Raw genomic sequence first — 20750 nt, 5'->3', positions numbered from 1 at the left:
CCAACGTAATCGTTAAATAGAGAACGGCAAACATAAACTGGACGTGTTCATTGCATTATAGGTAAATATATTAAAATTAAGATTCAGCGTTAATTGCTTTTGCGTACAAATATTTAACAAAGTCATGAGTATAATTTCAACTAATCTTACAATGAAACAAGGAAGATACATTGTGCTTCTTCGCCTTGGGCGACATTAGTTCGTTAGTCGATCTTCGCGAGTTAAGTACAAAAGAAGGCTAGTTTTTGTGGTCTGTGCTCTCGATCGGGTATCAACTGAACGGGATCTGGGATCAATAGGCGGAAATCATTCGAGACAATATATACTCCATCCACTGGCGATTATGTCCTAGCTTACTGTTTCGTTATCTGATTCCATTAGCAATATTCGTTACATGACAAAATGCTTACAAAAGTTGCTAGTTACACTATGACAGTTTACAATTGGCAAGTATGAATCGTTATCCTCGTTAAGTATCAGATTTGTATTCGTTATTTGTTGCTTAAGACGTTAGTATAATATCAGTTTTTCCTTTTCCCCTCGCAGCACCGGCTGCTCATCTTGTCTTTTAAGTGTGTTGTATTTTCCTGGTCATTTGTATTTTGTAACGCCCCACAGGCCTTGGATTAGCTAATCGACATGCGATTAGAAAGTCGTCTTCATCATTCGCTCGCCAACTCATCGATGCGACATCGCACAGCGTGCTCCAATACCTCCAAACTGGCGTAGTCCAACTCCTTCACCAAACAGAGAGTGGCGGAGAGAATATTCGAATTCTGCGAAAGTGGGATATGATTCAGTTATCGATCTGCCTTATCAATGGTGTCGCAGGCTGTACACTCACCCTATTTACGGGCCTGCGATGGTAGCCCGCATAGTGATTCATCACAGAGGCCGACAGTGTCGTGGTCGAGTCACTATATCTTCCCTCGGGTCGCCTGAAAAACGAGTATATATAAACTTAGCAATACAATTAAGCCAATTAGATATCAAGTGCTAAGCGGTGTTACCGATTTTTATTGGCCCTAACTGAGATCGCTCAGCTTTAATTTGCACATAAACCAATTACTCTATATGCATATAACAATTCTACAGTTCTCGAAACCCAAACTACACACATAAATTAATCGATTTTCAATACAATTGTGTGCACACAGGTTATTTGTTTAAACTTCAGACAAAAAACGCGCTTTTAACCCATTTAAAAATAACCGACGTAACTGTGTTTCAAAAGCTAAAATAAACACAAGCCGCCTGGCTATCAGTGATATGTCGCGCTGTTTACGCATAATAAAATAAGCGGAGAACGCGATACACTAATAGCCACGACCACCGAATAACCTGGTCGATGACCTCACCTCGCCCTGGGCCTGTCCTCCGGATCCCATTCGCCGCCGTTCTCCCGAGCACTGCCGTTCCGGTAGGCCGTCGTCTCCTGTCCCGCGGAGCGTCGTTGCGGGTGGTGCAACTGCATCTGGCTGCCGTAGGGATTGTGGTGCACCTGGGGCGCCTGCTGGTGCTCCTCCCACTCGGTGAGGTCCGTCTGGCTGTGGCGGTAGTGCGCCGGGTAGGCGGGTCTGTCCGACTGATAGTATTCCTGTACGGGAATACCACAATTAGATAGTGTCATCATCCTCCAGTGCCTTCGTTCCATTCCTGCAACTCCACAGAGGCTGGCCGGTCTTACCTTCATCGAGTGCGCCGAAATGCTGGGCGGGAGCGGCGTGGGCCGCACCTCCCTGTACGTGTGAGTACTACCCTCCTGGTCGGATCCCGGCGAGCGCTGCTCGTCGAGTCCGTTGGTGAGGCGTTAGTGGTGCGGTTTGCATTTTAGTTGGGTTTCGGGTTGTGGTTGTTTTAGTTGTTTTGGTTGTGGGTTGCAATTGGGATCAGTGCATGGTGGGTGAGAGAAGCAGCAGAAAAGAGACATTAGATACGAGTTGATATCCCCCATCCATTCCCAGTCCCCAGGGCAATCCACACATGACAAATTGCTCAGCCAGTCATTCGGGCAGGGCTAATTCTCCACTGGTTCAGTGGGTTTTCGGAGGGCCTAGCCCTTTCTCAGCACAGAGAGAAATTGTGCTATTAAAATGCAATTAGCCAACAAATATTTAAGCTTTCGTATATGTAAAGCGACTTGGAAGTAAACCTATTCATACCAGATATTTACGTAAGGTCACGTTACATCTCGTAGAGCTTCAATTACAGCTAGCTATCTGGTTAAATATTTTCCCCACGTGCATGAATACATAAAGACCTATTTTATATGGCTCATTTTGGACTTTTGTTTTGGGCTTCTTCGGCAATCATAGTTCGTCCCCCAGTTCCCATCTCTCTGCACTCTCTTCCAAAGTCAACCAATTGACTTAACCCACAAAAGCCGACAAGCAGACAATGGCCCATGGAACAGGCGGCGGGAAAACGAGAGAACCTTAACCATGCCGAGGCTATCGCGTGATGGCTATGCCCCAATCCCTAACCCCATCAGAGTTCCTCCGTCTCCACTCGTGTGTGACGGGCGCCCACACCCTCGAACATCGAACCTCGAACCTCGAAAATAGGGCCCCGAAAGTGGGCCCGGCTACACAAGCTGAATTCTGTCATGTCGGATGCGTGGGGCTGTTACATGGTGTTATTTAGTAGTTGCTGGCGGTGGAGGGGCTGTGGATCTTACATCGTATTGGTGGTAGGAGGTGCGCTGCTCTTTGGTTATGGTGTTATACATGGGCGATGGCGGATGCACGGGTTCCTGGGGGAAAGGCCGAAACGAGATTAGTGGGGATTTGTGGCTAAGGAACGGGGGACAGACTGATCTCAGATCTTACAAGACGCTAAAATACGAGTATTTGTTGGTACAGCACATTACACATTTTTAGACGATTAATAACCATATTTTAAAGAAACAGAATAGAAAATCAAAACAAATGCCATGTACTAAAAATATTGATTTAGCAAATAAACGAGAGAATAATTATAATAATAATAACATCAATTTAGCAAAAAAGCAAAGAGAATAATAATTACTTTCATGTAATATAAATCGAAAAAGGATAGCTAATGACTAAGACAAGAAACATCTACTTTGCAAGACACTTTCAAAAGTGATCTCTAAACCACCTCCAAACTCCCTGACTGAACTCCCATTACCTTGGTGGGCGTGGGTGGCTGGGAGCCCTTCAGCGGCAGAGCCGCCTGCACCTGGTAAAGATCGCTGGCACTGTGGCTGATGCTTCCTTCGCTGCTGTTGTTGACCAGCGGACTGGGCAACTGCGGCGGCTTTGTTAGCAAATGCAGAGTTAATGGGAGTAGGTGGTTCGGGGTTAACAGAAATAGACCAAAACGGGCGCAAGAGTTGATTACAGAGTTGCGAGTTCATTACCAAGGCAAAAGATTATAGCCGCTAAACCAGGGCGTGGTGTGGGAAAATCCACCCAGACAATGGGAGCCATTTACCTCTTTCATGGGACTGGAGCTGCGGCGCTGCTGCTGCGATTGCTGCTGCGACTGCTGCTGCTGCTGCTGCGGTTGGTGATGTGGCTGCTGGTGGTGATATTGCTGCTGCTGCTGCGGCGGCGAGTGTTGCGGGTAGCTGTGTTGCTGCTGTTGCTGCTGCTGCTGCTGCGGTATCTGCTGAGGCGATGTGCGCGATGACTGCTGCTGCTGCTGGTAGGCATCCTCGTAGACCTCATCCTCTGGTGCGGCGCCTCCGCCTCCACGCAGCGCGTCGTCCACCTCCTCCTGCGTGACCTCAACATTGTCGAGTTTCTTCAGGTTGGGCAGGGCGCGTAATACGACCGCTCTATAGCTGTGATTGTGGTTAAACGGAGGTGAGACCGATCATTAGGGGCTTCTCAACTGAGAACTATATATTACAAAAATATATTTGAAATTATGAAAAACTAATTATGTATATACGATTCAATAACAGAACGTTCAACACGTTGACAAAAGCTTAAGCTTTGTGTCGAAACATCACGTTTCATTGATATTAGAATTTTATAATTTCATATGTTATATTTTCACTCTAATTCGTAATAGATATTCCATTGTCAAGTTACTCACTTGGGGCCCGCTCGATCGCAGCAGGGATTCTCCTCCAGCCAGAGATACCGGAGACTCGGAAGATTTTGCAGGTAGCCAATCTCGTTGATGTCGGTGATGTTGTTCTTGCGCAGATACAGTTCCTGCAGTTTGTGACATTCCTCGAACGGCGACAGCGTGCTGATCTTGTTGACACTGCAACAGAAGCATACGACTTTAGGTTCAAGAAACTTTCTCTTTGGAGGACAAAGGCGCCAGTAAACTAACTGCCATGAATCATGCCATGAATCAAAGCCACACAAAAGATTCTCCGGCAGCTGCGTGGGGTCATTAACTCGTCGGATTCTTCGCAGAATTCCCCACAAACAACAGTTAAAGAATCTCGACAGGGGGATAAGCTGATTGTCATCATTTGTCTTCGTCTAGGTCAGGTTTAAGCCCATGTTCCGGGCGATTCCCGCTTAGCACCTGGGCTCCCAACAATGCTAATTACGCACTGAAGTGGCCCATTGCCGATGGCCAAAAGCGTGCCACGATTGCCTTCCCAAGTGATTGAATGCGTATAGAGAAGGTAGATTACTACACTGAGGGAACAGATAATTGTATTTCCTAATTATCATTAACTTTTCTCCCTGCGTGGATACACAAAACATCTTTTGCTATCACACACGACAGAACCAACTGTCTAAACTTAGCCCGGAAGATCGCTAAATGGCACACGAGTGCATTGCCTCAGTGAATGTCTGGTATCTGGAATTCGTGGCACTATTAATAGTTCGTCAAATAAATCAGGCCAATCGGGAGTTGGGCCAGAAATAAGTGCCCCTCCTGAAGTATGCATAACCAATGATTCCCCTGAAGAGTCAAGGTTATCTGGCACTTGAGGCCTACCAAGTGGAAATACCATTGGAGGTAAAAAGAAAAGTGCTTGCAGCACGCAAGTCAAATCAATATGCACACTCATAACGCAGGGAAATGGGCAGGAAAATGGTAATGAGTAAAGGGGAGAGTGTACCGCCAAGCAATGAAGACTACGCCAACGCATTCTACCTGAAGTATGGTAAGCCAATCTGATTTATGGTTCATTTATTGCGAACACCACTCTGCGCCTAGCCCAACAAACGCCCCACACAGCAGCGAACCCCACGTAAAACTAATACCCATCGGGTTGCGACTGAAAGGTTTTCCTTGTATATTTCGTTGCCACGTAAAGTAGTGCAAACAGAGCTGGAGTCTATAAGAAGTTATTGCCCTCTGGCTTACACGCCTGCCATGTCAATTTATTATCAATTTATTCATTTACGTTTGTATATAGGAATCGCCTACCATTATCTGTAGGCTGATAAAGCCCTACGACAGTTGGGTAGTCTCGATTGCGGTAATAGCTTCCTGATAATAGAAGTGCAATGGAATCTGGTCTAAAAAGAGCAATCAAGTATGTGGTAATACCGTACCAGAAAGCAAACCAAAAGCTAATATTTTAACGAATTTAGGGCACATTTTTTATCTCTTTAGTCCAAATGGTACTCAAGATAAGCTTTTGTTTTAATAACACATCGTTTTTATATACAAAGATTTCATGTTTTGCAATTCAGAATGCAAAGCAAAAAATAATTTCTAATCTTTTTATTTTCTTAATAATTTTTATATTATTTTCGTTTTTCCACATACATATATTTATATGAGTCATTAAATGGTAAGCCCAATAAAAAAGAACCGAAAACAACATGCCAAATAAGGAGCACTTTTGCTTGTGATCAAGATCGGTGTCAATTCATGTTCAAGGGTATTATTTATATTTTACTTTACTCCACGAATATATCTGATATCCATATTTGTTTAATGTTGGTTTGTGCCAGATCTGATTTCTCCTTAAGGTACGATATCTACTACTCCCATACCATAATTATAGTTTCCTGTTCCCGAGGGCCACATCTATTTTTCGCTTCATCTGGAAGTTCCTTTTGAAATGACTGATTCGCCCATACCTAAATTATTATTTCCTGTTTGGAACTGCTATTCTCACGGTTCTTTTCCCCAAGTTCAATGCCAAATCCCATCACGCTGGCTCCCTATAAGGCCACGAACTCTTGTTTATGTGCACCTCCTTCTATATCTGTTATATGCATAATTAAACGAATCGCCAGAGTCGAGAGTTTTCAGCACATTGCCAACAGATGACAGAGAAGTTTGGGGGGAGAATCGATTTCGGCGACCTTGGCAGTCAAAATGATTGTCGCCTTTTATGGCAAAAGTGGCAAAATCAGCAAAAGCAGCAGCAGCAGCAGCACATGCAAACTTATCGAGCGACATGCAAGTACAACAAGTAAGCAGTACCAACAGATGAAGTACAAGGCACAGCGAGATACAAAAGTATCTGCCAGATACGAGTCATACTACAGATACTACCCCCTACGCAGTGGGGCCTACGCGACTTGGAAAAGTACGCGGCCAGTTGCTATTGCCAATTTTGGAGCTCCCACGACTTTTAGCTTATTTTCTGTAGTTTTCAGCGTCGCCAGCTTTTTGCATTAATTACGCGCTTGAGCGTGCCAAAGTATATTTCGTATTTGAGCTTGCCTAATGATGGGGCGATGACATCACTGGAAAGCAAATATCTCAACTTTTTAATATTTATACATCTCTACCGCAATCTTGGCGGCGAACCCGACTTTGAATCAATCAAAAGGCACCGGGTCATGAAAGTATACCCAAGATGATCCTTATACAAGATTTAGTTCACGACTTGTGACTTACCTAAGAGCCAGCACTTCCACTCCGCGCATTCGCTTGATGATGGACACATCGCTGAGATCACTGCCCCTGAAATAAGCACAGAATAGATGGTGTTTTAATAAAGATAAATAATGTACAGTGGAGCCCCCCTTAGCAGTCATCACGCTTATCGCAGATGGGTCAAGAGTTTGGGGGCCCATCACGGAAAGCAGCTCAACTACTTTTCACGCTTTTCCAAGCGTTTTTCTCGAGGGGCGCGTGTTTTTCCAGCCCAGGGAATCGTGACTCGCTCCAAAGTGGACACTTCTAAACTGGTTAGAAGATTGCCCCCGGATTTGGGTCGAGTGAAAGCAGCCGGAGCGGCCAAAGTGAGCAGCAAAGTGGGCAGATACCCCAGACCCCAGACACCAGACCCCAGATCGCAGACCCATTCAACACAGATCGAAGCTTTCACTATGGTGGCTGCACCTGCCCCGGTACGATTAGCAATAGATCAATGCACGGGCGGAAATTAGATCGAAAAGCGATTAAATGAACAGTGGGGTGAGTCTTGCATGTGCCACATTTTGAACATGAATTGTAATAAACAATTAGTCGTGCTAACTTAGCTAAGGCATGATAAGTATGCCGCTGACTAATAAAATAATTGTAAGTTTATTAAGTAGCGAAGTTGGAAAAGTGCTCCCTTTTTTTTGCAATTAGAAGAATCTAAATAAAAAAACACCAACAAATATTCTTTCCAGTTCGACTTATGGAAGTTCTACTGTAGTTTGACAAACATTCCTTTCGAAATATTTGCGTTATTCAAAGTGTTAGCAATATTATACGATATGTTATGATGTTTTCTATAATTATTTCTAGTTATATGGCCTGTGTGCTTACCAGCAATTTAGCTTTTTGATCAGGGCCAGATCGGATTGCTTGGCCCGCGCAATCACCATTTCCTCGGTGAGTCTCGACATTGTGTGCGGTTGTGGCTTTGATGGTGATGCTGTTGCTCCAACTGGTGCTCAACTGACCCGTGGCCACAGGTGTGCCACTTGCAGATTCCGGCTATATATTGTATGTGTATTCGCTGCCAATGGTTAACCACGTATTTATTTAAGCCGCTTGTGAATGCCCAATTTTAGATGCCGAGAGGTGAGCAGCAATGCAGTACAGTGAAATAGCTACAACAGGTTACGCTGGATAGGTAAGTAATGTTGTTTTTGTTGTTGCTGTTATTATTGTTGTAATCACTGGCGTGTCGTAGGCGTTGCCTTGTTGTTGCTGCAATTTGTTGTAATTACGTAGGTCTTCCAGTTTTCAAGTTCCTCTAGGTTCGGGTTTATCAACCGCTTGATGTTGGAGCATTTGCTGTAGTATAGCACGTATCTGTAGCTACAATATTCGTTAATCACTTATAATGTTTAGTTTTATCATTCAGATGAGAACTTGGTGTTTGACATCCGAAAATTCCCTGTGGCTACGGTTTTTCCAACTGGCTAAACTGGGCTCTTAAGACCGCTGTTTCGCTATTGTATCTGGTGTTTTGTATCTCGTATCTGGTAGTATCTGCAGCCAAAGCGAATCTCCTGCACGGATGACTAAGCCGCTCGGGTTGTTGCGCCGCGCTTTTATTATTACTTTTACAACTATATCCACGTAAGACGCCGTTTAACTGAGCACTATGTATATATATAACTTAATTTCAAACCGTAGTATCGCTATTTGTTTTGTTTTTGCCAAAAATTGTTGCTTGCATTCCGAGGTACGAGAGTTTGGCCAATTTTCACATTGTCTGGATCGATTTTTTCGCGCCCAGATGTTTCCGCTCCGAGAACTAGTGGATGCAATATTTTGTTGTTTCGAATTTTGTAACGCTTCGAGTATATGAAACAAACCGCCGACACTTTCAATTTCAAACTGACAGTCGTACGCAAAGCTAACTACGATTAAGCGAAATTCCGACTTTTTCAGTTCCGATTTTCCTATTTTCCATGCACCGTTTTTCGTTCGTCGCTCTCTTACAGGTATCTGTACACGTGTGTGTGTGTATAGGCATGCGAGAGTGTATAGGTGAGTGGCAGAGCGAGACAGCAGAGACGCGCGTGTTTTACACAATACTGCACTATTATAGACTATTAGTTGGGTTTTTTTTCGAATACGTGCGCACGGCTCGACGGCGAAAAATAATCTGGGGGCTCTGAGGCCTCCTTAGGCGTTTAACTGGAGCTTTCATTGTCTCTGTTTACGAATGCGGTGTGGAGAAAAAGAGCGGAAAGAGCGAAACAGCGGGAGAGAACGAGAGAGTGTGGGCGGTAAACCAGTTTTGTTATTATATATGTACTTTTTCTTTTTTACAGTAGTTTACCAAAACATGAGTGAGTTAATTTAAATTGATGTTTATAATTTACAAGCAAATGTGCTTTATGCCGACATTTTTATAAAAAACAGAATTATATTTTCGTTACGATAACTTAGAGATGACTTTTGTAGCCGGTGTGACCGCCCTTCTTGGAAGAAATCCAATATCGATACACTTATCGCATTTAATACCCCTATTTTAAAATAGTTGTTTATTGTTACAACAATATTCGTAATTTAAAGCGAAAGTTAAAATGTTGTTAACATTCATATATGAATGTTTATTAAGTTTACTAGGTAATCTTTACAGAGCTGATATAAACAATTAATAATTCGGTTATGGGTATTTCCGTCTGGGTGTTTCCGGAGTATTAAAGCAGTTCCTATCCCTTCCTGGGCCACAACCACGGATGGAATGAACCACTTCGAATAAATAAATTAGGACTAATACCGCCAATTTCCATAACTTCATTGTTGTTTGCATGTCAGATATTCTGTGTACACTAAAAATATATTAGATTGCCATACACAAATTCGTTTCAGATCTGATTCGAATTAATTAATATCGGGCGGATCTAATGTATTCGATATGCCTCATGCATGATTCTATTGGTCAATAACTCTTACGGTATGTGTAATAACAATAACTTATGCAAGAGTAGAGATAACGAAATATTTAATTACTTTCTATCTCTTTCATGTCAATATTAAGAAATTTGAACTATATTTTTACCATTCGTTCCGATATGTTCGACTGCCGCCCAACCCATCACTAGCTTGCACTATCGATAGGCGCAGCCAAGCGGTCACACTGCTCTGCTGCTGATTTATTTATAAATTAATTTCTCTCTATCTCGGCTCGTTTCTCGCCTTGTTTCGTCGTCCGCGACGTGTTGTTTTGTAAAAATTTGCATCGCATTTTTGAGCGCCTGCATTAGTGTTCGTCGGTGTGTTGATGTGCGAGGAAAAGCGCGAGAAAAACGCTGCGAATTGCGAGAGAGATCGGGAAAACAAAACATCCCAAGCAGCAGCAAGCCATCAAAATCATAACCTTGGGCGTGTGTTAATCAAGTGATCCGTACTTCCCCGCCTTTCCCCCCTTTTATCTACATACATACCTCCACATCCACCGATTTTGATCTGGATTACTCGTTTTGTTGGATTGTTGGGTCTGTTTCGCTGGCGTTTCTGTTTCCGTGCAAACATCTGGCGAGATAAGGGCCTATATAGCTTCGCCCCGCCCCCTCGCTGCCCCCGCGCTCCCAGCCACCCAAGCAACGACAAGAACAACAAAAACTTGGTTGCAAAAACGGCGCTGAACGTAAGTTGGATTACGTCATCGTTTCGAGGGCAAATTTAGACTCTGATTGTGCCATATATATACACTATACAGATATATCCGCAGTTATAGGTTCGCCTTTGGACAGAAACGACGCCCGCGCATCGGAACTTTTAGCGAAAGATGATTCATGTGGGCGAAAATACGTGGAACCTGCGGATCCTCATCACGGATCTGCAGGTGGAGAAGACGCTGCGCGTGAAAGGTGACCAGCACATTGGAGGCGTAATGCTTAACCTGGTGGATCCGGAGATGCCAAAGGATTGGTCCGATCACGCCCTGTGGTGGCCCGCCAAGAATGTGTGGCTGACCAGGACACGGTCCACTTTGGACCAGGCCGGAGTTCAATCCGATTCCTTTCTACACTTCACGCCCATGCACAAGACACTGAGGGTGCAGATGCCCGATCTGCGTTATCTGGACTACCGCGTCAACTTTTCGGCCAAAACTTTCGGAGCTGTTGTGAACTTGTGCAAGGACTTAGACATTCGCTATCCGGAGGAACTGTCGTTCTGCAAGCCCCTGGAACCGGATCATCTCAAGAAGAACTTCTCCAAGCTGCCGCAGCGCAAGATTCCCGTGGCGGAGGCAAATGGAATCGCCTACGTGCAGCCAGCGTTGGACACCAACTCCTTTGTACCGATCACAGGAGCCTATAACGGCAGCAATGGCAGTCTGGATCGCTCGCACAATGGCAATCTGCTGTGCGCACCAGCTTCACCGTATGCGACCACTCCCCGGAGGGCAGCCACCGCTCCAGGAACACCCATCAGCTCGCCCACGGGCACCTGGAAGCACAACTCCACTGGCTATGCCAGCTACGATTCCAACTCTAGTTTCGGGGACCTCCAGGAGAACCTGGCCATGTCGCCCAGGTCACCCAGTCCGGATGTAAGAGCACGCTTGGTTCGACCCAAGTCCCGGGTGGAGAAAGCCCGTCTCAACGTGGGATGGCTGGACTCGTCGCTTTCCATAATGGAGCAGGGCGTTAGGGAGTATGACACACTGTGCCTGCGCTTTAAATACTTCACGTTCTTCGATCTGAACCCCAAGTACGACCAAGTCAGGATCAATCAACTGTACGAGCAAGCCAAATGGAGCATTTTGAACGAGGAATTGGAACCAACCGAGGAGGAGACCCTCATGTTTGCCGCCCTGCAGTTCCAGGTGAATCATCAGACGGATCTGCATCCACCAGGCATCGATTCCGGGATTGATACTTCCAGTCAGGAGACCGGCGGCGAAGACGACATTGACTCTGCTCTCAACGAGCTGCAGATCACACTTGAAGGACCAGGAGGCGGCAAGGATCTGGGAAATATCACCAGGATACCAGAGCTGTCGGACTATTTGAAATTCCTCAAGCCTCAAAGGTTCACACTCAAAGGATACAAGCGCTACTTCTTCACCTACAGGGATCTGCATCTGCACCTGTACAAATCGCAGGAAGAGTCCAGGCGAGGAGCTCCCACCATCAGCATCAATTTGAAGGGCTGCGAGGTGACGCCAGATGTTAATCTGGCACAAGGAAAGTTTGCAATCCGCCTGGAAGTTCCGCCAGAGGGTAGGAATGGTCCGAATAGTGAGGTCTGGGTGAGATGCGACAACGAAGAGCAGTACGCCAAGTGGATGGCAGCCTGTCGTCTGGCCGCCAAGGGTCGCTCTCTAGCCGATAGCTCTTACGACAGCGAAGTAAGCAGTATTCGCTCGCTGCTGCAGATGCAGAAACCCGCCCAGGGAGCTCCACTCACCGTCAATCCCCGGAGTGTTGAGCCCATGGATTACCTCTCCCCCAAAATGATGCGCAAACTATCCAGCAAGGCAGTGCAGAGGATCCTAGAGGCCCATGCCAACGTTCGCCAGTTGAGCTTAATGGACGCCAAGATGAAGTACATCCAGGCTTGGCAATCTCTACCCGACTTTGGTGTAACTCTCTTCATCATCAAGTTCGACGGCCACAAGAAGGAGGAGCTGTTGGGCGTGGCCAACAACCGCATCATGCGTATGGACCTCAGCTCTGGCGACCACATAAAGACCTGGCGCTACAACACAATGAAGGCCTGGAATGTTAACTGGGGCATCAAGTGCATGATGATTCAGCTGCAGGACGAGAACATCATCTTCTCCGTGCAGTCGGCCGACTGCAAGGTGGTGCACGAGTTCATCGGCGGCTACATATTCATGTCCATGCGATCCAAGGAAAACAACCAGACGCTGAACGAGGAGATGTTCCACAAGCTGACGGGCGGCTGGTCGTAAGCGGATTAGCGCAATCTGGAGCAGTGGACTGGAGTCTTTTGAGTGCCAAGCACAAACCTCGTCGCATGTTCTACAGTTTTATCTACATATATTTACCTAATGTAGGGTGCGTTGATTTATGGGTTGAAAAGTAATCTGCGGACTACACTTAGCAACTTCTTCGTAACTTTAGTTGTTAATTTCGCAATGTTTTTTCCCCGTTCGGGCTATCAACCTAAATATGTATCTACTTTTGAAACAACTTTGACACAGACTAGCAGTAACTAGTGGTTTGTTTTCTTATTGTCGGCATTTACCTTACAAATAGTTAACTTTATAAAATATAAGTCTTCAAATTTGTGTTGTACAAATCATATCTATATCTTAAAGCGAAGTTTCTTGAAGTTGTCCAACGATTACCTACATTTTTAATCAACCCAGTCAGTCGACCCACCCAAATCGAAAGCGTTCGTGTATAAGTGTTAATGAAAGTGGAATTCTAGACTAATAACAATCACCACGCTGATAACGATTATGATAACGATGTTGTGCCTTTGCCAGAGCAATCTTAACCCAAAACAAGTCCAAGTCAATGTCCTGTGTTCTCTGTGTTGTCTGTTTCTAACACAGCGTTAAATTTACACAGCTTAAGTCCATTTTTTTACCACACTTGTGCGGACTTGCGCGACTAACCCGCAGTTTTATATATTGTATATTTATTAAACAAATTAATAAGCAGAATAAATTATTTTATATGTTTTTAATGATCGTAAACGATGGCTTCTTTGTTTGTATGCATTCCAATGGCAGCTGGAAACCCGAGCCCAGTGGGATTACTCATTCAACTTTTATTGCGGGCTGTGTGCTTCTGAGGGGCGTTGATGCAACAACAGCAACCGTTGGGCGTTTAATATAAAGCACGGGTATTGTTATTAATAACAACGCACTCAATTGGATTGATAAGCACCAAGCCCCACGGCGTTGTACAGTCGTACATACATATATGGGGATTCAAGATTATAGGAAACTCCGTGCTATGCCATTGATTGATGACCGCGTCCCAGAGTTATGTGCCTCGGAATGGGGCAACTTCTCACGCAATGGCTGGCGAAATCTTCAATTTGATTTAATTTAACGGGGTGACTCTTAATAAGGAAAATGCCGGATATGAATAGAGCCTGACACACGCTTTATTTATAAAGTTATTTATTTATAAAAATGTTACAATTACATTTTGCAATTTGTCACAGTCGTAAGTATTTACATTACTAATGGAAGAATACTTTCATACGAACCAAATGAATAATGCAAACCACATTCTATACCCCTAAGATGTGCGTAGACATACATACAACTTAATTCTTATAAACCTATATTTGAATCATTAAACATAAAAAAATGTTGTTTTGTTGCGCACTTGTGATAAAAACATGACATGATTTATAAAAAACAATTCTACAGAATGGAAAATCTACTCATTCTCATTTTCACAGAAAGATTTTAAAACAGGGACAATAACCAATTGTGAAATCTATTTCAATTTTATTAATTTTCAGATAAGAAATATTTAGATTTTAGCCGAAAATTTGAAATTAAGATTAAACAAAATTTGTCAATTATATTTAATACAATCAACCAACTTTATAATATTTACTTCAATAATATACCAACGTTACACGTTAGGTACATATATACTTTTAATGAAGGTATATACTTATATTTATATTTAAAGATTTAATTCAAAAATATCTTCGACATAATTTTAAATCCGTAACCGTAAATAACTTGAATACTCGATTGTTCCTGGAAGAAATCGATGATACCAATTTTGTTTTGAGACATATCGATAGTTTTTAACAAACATCGCTTGTTGTCCCATCACCACTGCATCAGCTGCTGGAAAAAATACCAAAAGTGTTTGGCCGTCGCGCATTTTCAATCGCAAATTAAGCGCAGCTAATTCCGATTACCGACGATGTTTCCGCAATAAAAACGAAATCATGCTGATTTCAACGAGTTAACATATTAAAAAAGTGAAGAATTCACGCTTTTTACAGTTCTCCGTGGCACCTGCGAATTGCGTTGCTGTTTTTTCGTGCATTTCGATTCGTACGCACGCACACATACACCCAGCTCAAACGGCCGTGCATCAAATGCGTGTGTGTGTGAAATTGTGCAAAAACGTGTAACGATCGAGGGGTCGGTGGGGGAGGGGCTGTGCGCTGTTGAAAGCGGAATATTCATTGTTTTCCCGTGTGTGCACTATAAATTAATATTTACGTGTCTGCGTCATGAGGGGACCACTAACCGCCCGCCATCAAAATCAGCAGCCAAGCAGACAGCTGCTCATTTGGCGAGTGTAAACAAAGCAGCCAGCACACACACACACGCATACAAAATCGTTTACAGTGCGGCGACTGCGACGCCGACTGCGCTGCGCTGCCCAGCTCGCATATCCAATTTCACATCTTTAAGCCAGAAATCTCCATATCCACCGCATAAACCACTTCCATCTGCCGCAACATCTTTTGTCTGGCCAACCTGTTCGCTTCCAGACAGGAAGTTTGCCAATTTTCTCAAGTTTAGCCAAGTGCAGCGACTGCGACGTCCGCGTCGACGTCGAAGCTCCTCTGCCAGCGTCGCAGCAGCTGCGCAGCTGTTTAATATTCGGTGAGTATTTCCAAAAACAAAGGAAAACCCTTTTCGAGCGAACACCCGGGGGAAATGTTGTACAAATGTCCAACAAAATAACAGTGAATGGAACTAGCCACTTCGTGGAATTCGGGGTGGGATAGCTGTCGTACAGTGGAACCCCCATAACTAAGCCCCTAACTAAAGTGATTTGAATCATAAACTTCCACTACTTGCCATAAAATTTAGGAAGCTCTGAAAATCTTTAAAGAATTTGTAGACTACAATAATACTCCTCGTTAACGGGACCACTAAGATGTATTTATTCAACTTGATAGGCAAACAGAATATAAAATAAAATCGAAAAGTTCACTTAACTTGTTTTTCGTTCGAATTGCGGAAGTACGACTGTATTTATTTTCAGATACACAATGCAAGCGTTTGTACCTGGGTTATTTCTGTACCTTAAAGTCACCATTTTCGAGCATATGTACATGTGTACATATGTTTAACGACAGCTGCCGCGTTACGGACGCTCGACTGTATCTAAATTGCACAGCTGATGGACTTGCAACCTGCTCTCAACTGGGCGTTGTTGTCTCGTTGGACATCTCTGTGTGTCTCTCGCATCCGCTAAATTCCAGTTTCCGCCCGAATAATTAGTCAAACTGTCGCCGCACAGTGTAATTTCTATTATTCGCTCGTTAACAATAGACATTAGCAGTCGGGCTATCATTTTAAGTTCCTTCCAAGGGGAATCCCATGGGGCATGCATATCGGTTGCATTCTGTGGCTGCATCTGCTCACCTTTTATCGCGCTCTATTAATAAACTCCACTTCAGCACGCGCCTGAGTTCAAGCCGCATTTCCTGAGATCCCCAACCAGCCACTTCCTACCATATACAAATACAAATGTCGCTTCTCAGTGATGAGGGTTCATAGGGTGACGCAATGCGTTTAGGTGGATTGCCAAGAAAACGTGACGTCATGTGGGGACATGTTTACACAAATCCACTTCTGTGTGCATTGGCCCCCTTGAAAACAGCCATGGGTTCAACAAGTAATGTCGGATTCATAGAACTAACTGAATGGGTTACCTAGAAACCAGCTTGCTTCCGCTTAACTGACAACCAGGAGAACTTGGAATTAATATTAAGTATTTTTTTAAAGAAGATAGATAGATATGTAGATAGATAGATGGAATATAAGATAGATTCTCTTGTTGTACTCAATATTAAAGATTATTAAAATGATTGTAAAACCATTTATTTAGGAATAATTCTTTTAAGAAAGATAGTTTCTAGAAAACCTACCTCAATAGAGCTAAAGATCAGGAATTGATCAAGACTACTCCCGATTCTACTTACCTTTGATTTATCTAATAATTATAAAAACCATTAAATACTTTGGTTTCTAAATATTATATTGCGTCAGAAATCACTAAACCCCATTACTTCACCCTTTGTTAATGACAAGATATGGAATTGCTTATGCTGTCCATAAATGTTGCGCACTTTCTCCGTTCCCTGACCATTTAATCGCATATGGCAAGTCATACGTGATTGCGCGACTGACCCAGTACCCTTGACCACAGTTCATTCACCGATCACTATGTGTTTGAGATTGCCTTCAATTTATTGTGTTTCGTTTTGTGTGCCTTCAGGAAATGACCTCCACTTCGGCGGTGGATGGCGGGCTCAGTAGTGAGACGGCCTGGCTGGAGGATCTGCTGCGCGAGGTGCAGCTGGAGCAGTTCTTGGACAGGATACGGGATGACCTACAGGTGACCCGGCTGGCTCACTTTGACTACGTGCTACCTGACGATCTGGAGCGATGTGGTCTGGGGAAGCCGGCCATTCGGCGGCTGATGGAGGCAGTGCGGAAAAAGAAGGCCCACCAGTGGCGCAAGAACATCCTGTCCAAGCTGATTGGCGGCGGCAAGCAGCCCTCGTCCAAGAAACAGTCCTCTGCCGCCCGGGAATCCAGTCAGGGCAATGGCACCCAGCTAACCTGCCTTATCCACGAAAAGGACATCACCATGGGTCTGAAACTGGGCGACGGATCCTTCGGTGTGGTGCGTCGCGGCGAATGGAGTGCTTCACCAGCGGGCAAGGTCATCCCGGTGGCCGTCAAGGTGCTGAAGTCGGACAACCTCACCCAGCCGGGCATCATCGACGACTTCTTCCGCGAGGTTCAGGCTATGCACGCCCTGGATCATGCGAATCTGGTGCGGCTGTACGGCGTGGTTTTGTCCCAGCCAATGATGATGATTACTGAGCTGGCGGAGCGAGGGTCGCTGCTGGATACGCTGCGAAAACAGTGCCGACATACCTCGCTGACCATCATCTGGAACTGGTCGGTGCAGATTGTGACTGGCATGGCCTATCTGGAACAGAAGCGCTTTCTGCATCGCGATCTGGCCTGCCGGAATGTCCTCCTGGCGGCTGGAAACAAGATCAAGATCGGAGATTTTGGCCTAATGCGTGCCTTGCCACAAGAGGATGATTGCTATGTGATGTCTGAGCATAAGAAGGTGCCTTTTCCCTGGTGCGCTCCTGAATCGCTGCGTTTCCGGCAGTTCTCGCACGCCTCTGATACCTGGATGTTTGGCGTGACGTTGTGGGAGATGTTCAGCTTTGGCGAAGATCCCTGGGTGGGACTCAATGGGTCGCAGATCCTGCGCAAAATCGATCGCGAAGGCGAGCGTCTGCATCAGCCGGACGCCTGTCCACCGGACGTTTATGCTATGATGCTGCAATGCTGGGATAAAACGCCAGCAGAGCGACCCACATTTGCTGCTCTCAAGTATGTTTCTTCATATTCATTTAAAATTTATATCAATCTAATTTCCATCCTTGCTTTGCAGAGAATATCTGGCCAGTATGTCGCCTCCTGTGATGCGTGCTTCCCGCAGTCACCACGAGTCCAAGGGACTGCAGATCGAGCCTGGCGACACAATCGCCATCATCGATGGACGGCACGAACTGAAGTTGATAAAGGGCCAGAACCAGCGAACGTTCGACATAGGAATCTTTCCCAGGAGCCTGCTGGAACAGCGTAAAGTGGGTGCTGCCGGAGATGTGGTAATGCGAAGCAGCGTTGGCAATGGTTCGACATCCTCGCCATTCGGCTTCTGTTGGGGCGGAGCAGCGGCCATGGCCAACGGAGATGATCGGCAGCGAAAGTGTGCTTCGATGACACCCCAGTCTCACGCCAAGGAACGCAAGTCCACGTCCAGCAAGCAGTTCGCCTACAACAAACTCGTCAATGAGGCTGCGGCGGGTCTTCATCGACGAAATGCAGTAAAGCACAAGGGAGCAGTGGTGGGCCCGCAGCGTCCCCCACCGCCACAGTTTCAACAGGAGGGCATACTCATCGACATTTCGCCCGACATGCGACCCATAGCCGAAGGTGGAGCAGGCGGAGCTCAGGGAGCTGGCGATAGTTCTTCTCTGCAGGCGGACAGCTCTTTTTGCATACTCGACGCTCCCATAGATGTGCCCACTTATGCCGGATCCAGTGGATCGGGAGATCTTAATGTTTCCCCTACATACTACAATGAGCAGCCGCAGTTTGACTTTGATCCGGCCAATGTGTCAGCTTCTCCAGGGCGCCTGCAACCACCGCCGTACCAGATGCCACCCACTTACTCGAATACAATGGAGTTCGTCCAAAAACGAGACCTTCAACAACAGCAGCTAGCGACGCCTGTAAGGGAGCGGGATCCCTTCGACACCACAAACATTGAAACGGCTGTGGCACTCTACTCGAATTTCAACCATTCTCTCGAGGCAGCTCCTCCACCGGCACCCATTTATAATAGTCCTTCGGTCAGGAAAAGTCTTTTTGGTGGATCCAACTCGAATAAAGAAAACATACCAGCCCTGGAATCAGCGGCTATGCAGCTAAATCTCAGTAATCTTGCATTGGAGCGTCACGAACCCATCAGCAGCCAGCCTGTGGAGCCTGATCCTGCTCCCCCTGCTGACGGAGTGCTGCTGGACAAGTCCTTCATCGCCGAACTGGAGAAGGACATGTACAGCAACGGGCAAAACAGAGCGCAGGAGGAGTACCAGCGCAATTCAACGCAGATGTATGCCAGCAAGGACATAGTGTATAAGCAGAATCTGACGCCCTTAAAGAACGGAGTAGCTCCCGGTTCAGGCCACTCAAATCATTCCAGTCCCTCTTCAACCGCGTCGCCCAAGCAGAACAATGTGGAGGCCGCGGCTGCTGCGGCAGCTACCACCCAAAGTGTGGTGAATCGAATTTGGTATGAGCAAGTGGCATCCACGCAGTCCGAGTACTATGCCCAGCCGCCGCCGGAGCAGGCAGAGGAGCAGATCTACCAAAATCATCACCAGCAGCAGCAGCAGGAGTTGAACCATTCGTTTGTTGCTATTTCCAATCGAGTGGTGGCACCGAAAAACAATGCGTACTCCTCCACCGCCTCCCTGTACGATGCAGTGGCGGCCAGCACGGCGGGATCCACATACTATGGCCAAGTGCCGAATGGCAGTGGGGCTGTTCTGTACGATGAAGTGACTCAGGATGACTACCTGCGGCCCACTCGACCTGCTCCGCTGGCGCCACCGCCCCTCTCTGCACAGCAGATCCAACGAAGGATGGAGAAGATGCGTATGCAGCAACAGCAGCAGCTGGACGGAGCCCATCAGCTTTATGCGCCAGTGCCCTCCGACTACGGACGCGAACAGGAGAAACTGCAGCAGCTAATGCAGGAACTTGGCAGTTCCGCGGTGGAGCAGGATGTGCGCAATGCACTGCGCGCGGCCAGCGGGGATGTCGGACTAGCCACGCGGCACTACAAGATCGACCAGCTGGCGAGGCTAGGGGTGGCTGGGCGACCACAGTGTGAGCAGGCGCTGCAGCAGACCAACTGGAGCTTGGAGGTGGCTGCTGAACTTTTGCTAAATGCCGGCTAAACTCAAAAATCTACAACCATGTATTACCGCCTCGAATGTAATTGCTTTAGTTAAACGTGCTGAATATTCGTCTACACTTAGCTAACGATGTCTCGAATTATTATCAAAATACTCCTAGGTGAATGCACGAATGCAAACACATTGTCAACGACTGTACAATTTGTTCTATTTAATGTAAGCGATCGTATAAAATTATTTTATAATTGTTATTCGATGTCCGCATATTCTGAGATGCCCCGAAATTTTATTCCCAATCGAAATCGAATCTTTCGAACAAAGACGTCAAAATTGTCAACGCATACAACAATTAATTTGTTTTGAAATCAAATAAATTATATGTAATTGTTACAAAACACTTTACTCTTTTTAATTTGGCAACAACTGGGTTGGTTTAACCATCTAGGGTCCTTTATCTTATCTGCATTTAATGCTCCTAAATATAATAGGAAATTGTTTATTCTACCAATAACTAC

At 45.5% G+C, this 20750-nt stretch overlaps 3 protein-coding genes across 6 annotated transcripts; 2 read left to right on the top strand and 1 right to left on the bottom strand.

The window, feature by feature from the left end:
- Positions 1 to 46: 46 nt before the first annotated feature.
- LOC122617886 (adenylate cyclase, terminal-differentiation specific) lies at positions 47 to 8992 on the bottom strand. Of its 3 annotated transcripts, XM_043793924.1 has the most exons (9): positions 7663 to 8982; positions 6802 to 6867; positions 4066 to 4239; positions 3457 to 3808; positions 2678 to 2752; positions 1688 to 1783; positions 1359 to 1597; positions 845 to 938; positions 47 to 776 (listed from the first exon to the last, which is right to left on the bottom strand). In XM_043793924.1, the coding sequence occupies exons 1-9, from the start codon at positions 7740 to 7742 to the stop codon at positions 663 to 665; spliced, it is 1290 nt and encodes a 429-aa protein (XP_043649859.1). In that variant the 5' UTR covers positions 7743 to 8982; the 3' UTR covers positions 47 to 662. The 3 variants fall into 3 exon arrangements, with proteins under 3 accessions (XP_043649859.1, XP_043649860.1, XP_043649861.1); XM_043793925.1 differs by lacking the exons at positions 1688 to 1783; positions 2678 to 2752 and having other exon boundaries at positions 7663 to 8992; XM_043793926.1 differs by lacking the exons at positions 1688 to 1783; positions 2678 to 2752 and having other exon boundaries at positions 1359 to 1585; positions 7663 to 8992.
- Positions 8993 to 9934: 942 nt separating this feature from the next.
- Positions 9935 to 13477, top strand: LOC122617882 (unc-112-related protein). Of its 2 annotated transcripts, none has more exons than XM_043793918.1 (2): positions 9935 to 10447; positions 10532 to 13477. In XM_043793918.1, the coding sequence occupies exon 2, from the start codon at positions 10589 to 10591 to the stop codon at positions 12722 to 12724; it is 2136 nt and encodes a 711-aa protein (XP_043649853.1). In that variant the 5' UTR covers positions 9935 to 10447; positions 10532 to 10588; the 3' UTR covers positions 12725 to 13477. The 2 variants fall into 2 exon arrangements, with proteins under 2 accessions (XP_043649853.1, XP_043649854.1); XM_043793919.1 differs by having other exon boundaries at positions 10520 to 13477.
- A 1119-nt stretch (positions 13478 to 14596) lies between these two features.
- LOC122617881 lies at positions 14597 to 20602 on the top strand. The gene is made up of 3 exons (XM_043793917.1): positions 14597 to 15373; positions 16998 to 18139; positions 18201 to 20602. Exons 2-3 carry the CDS (start codon positions 17001 to 17003, stop codon positions 20275 to 20277), a joined length of 3216 nt encoding a protein of 1071 aa, XP_043649852.1. The 5' UTR covers positions 14597 to 15373; positions 16998 to 17000; the 3' UTR covers positions 20278 to 20602.
- The last annotated feature ends 148 nt before the right edge of the window (positions 20603 to 20750 follow it).

The sequence above is a fragment of the Drosophila teissieri genome, chromosome 3L (assembly GCF_016746235.2).
Source record: "Drosophila teissieri strain GT53w chromosome 3L, Prin_Dtei_1.1, whole genome shotgun sequence".
NCBI classification, from domain to species: Eukaryota; Metazoa; Arthropoda; class Insecta; order Diptera; family Drosophilidae; genus Drosophila; species Drosophila teissieri.
Note: the sequence above shows the minus strand (reverse complement) of the source record. Positions and strands in the feature narration are given on the sequence as shown.

Coding starts and splice junctions, on each gene's coding strand:
- LOC122617886 (XM_043793924.1), bottom strand. CDS start 7,742: ATGTCGAGACTCACCGAGGAAATGGTGATTGCGCGGGCCAAGCAATCC. Junction 3,809..4,065: donor TGCGATCGAGCGGGCCCCAA/GTGAGTAACTTG, acceptor CCACAATCACAG/CTATAGAGCGGTCGTATTAC. Junction 939..1,358: donor GAGGACAGGCCCAGGGCGAG/GTGAGGTCATCG, acceptor CTCGTTTTTCAG/GCGACCCGAGGGAAGATATA.
- LOC122617882 (XM_043793918.1), top strand. CDS start 10,589: ATGATTCATGTGGGCGAAAATACGTGGAACCTGCGGATCCTCATCACG.
- LOC122617881 (XM_043793917.1), top strand. CDS start 17,001: ATGACCTCCACTTCGGCGGTGGATGGCGGGCTCAGTAGTGAGACGGCC. Junction 18,140..18,200: donor CCCACATTTGCTGCTCTCAA/GTATGTTTCTTC, acceptor CTTGCTTTGCAG/AGAATATCTGGCCAGTATGT.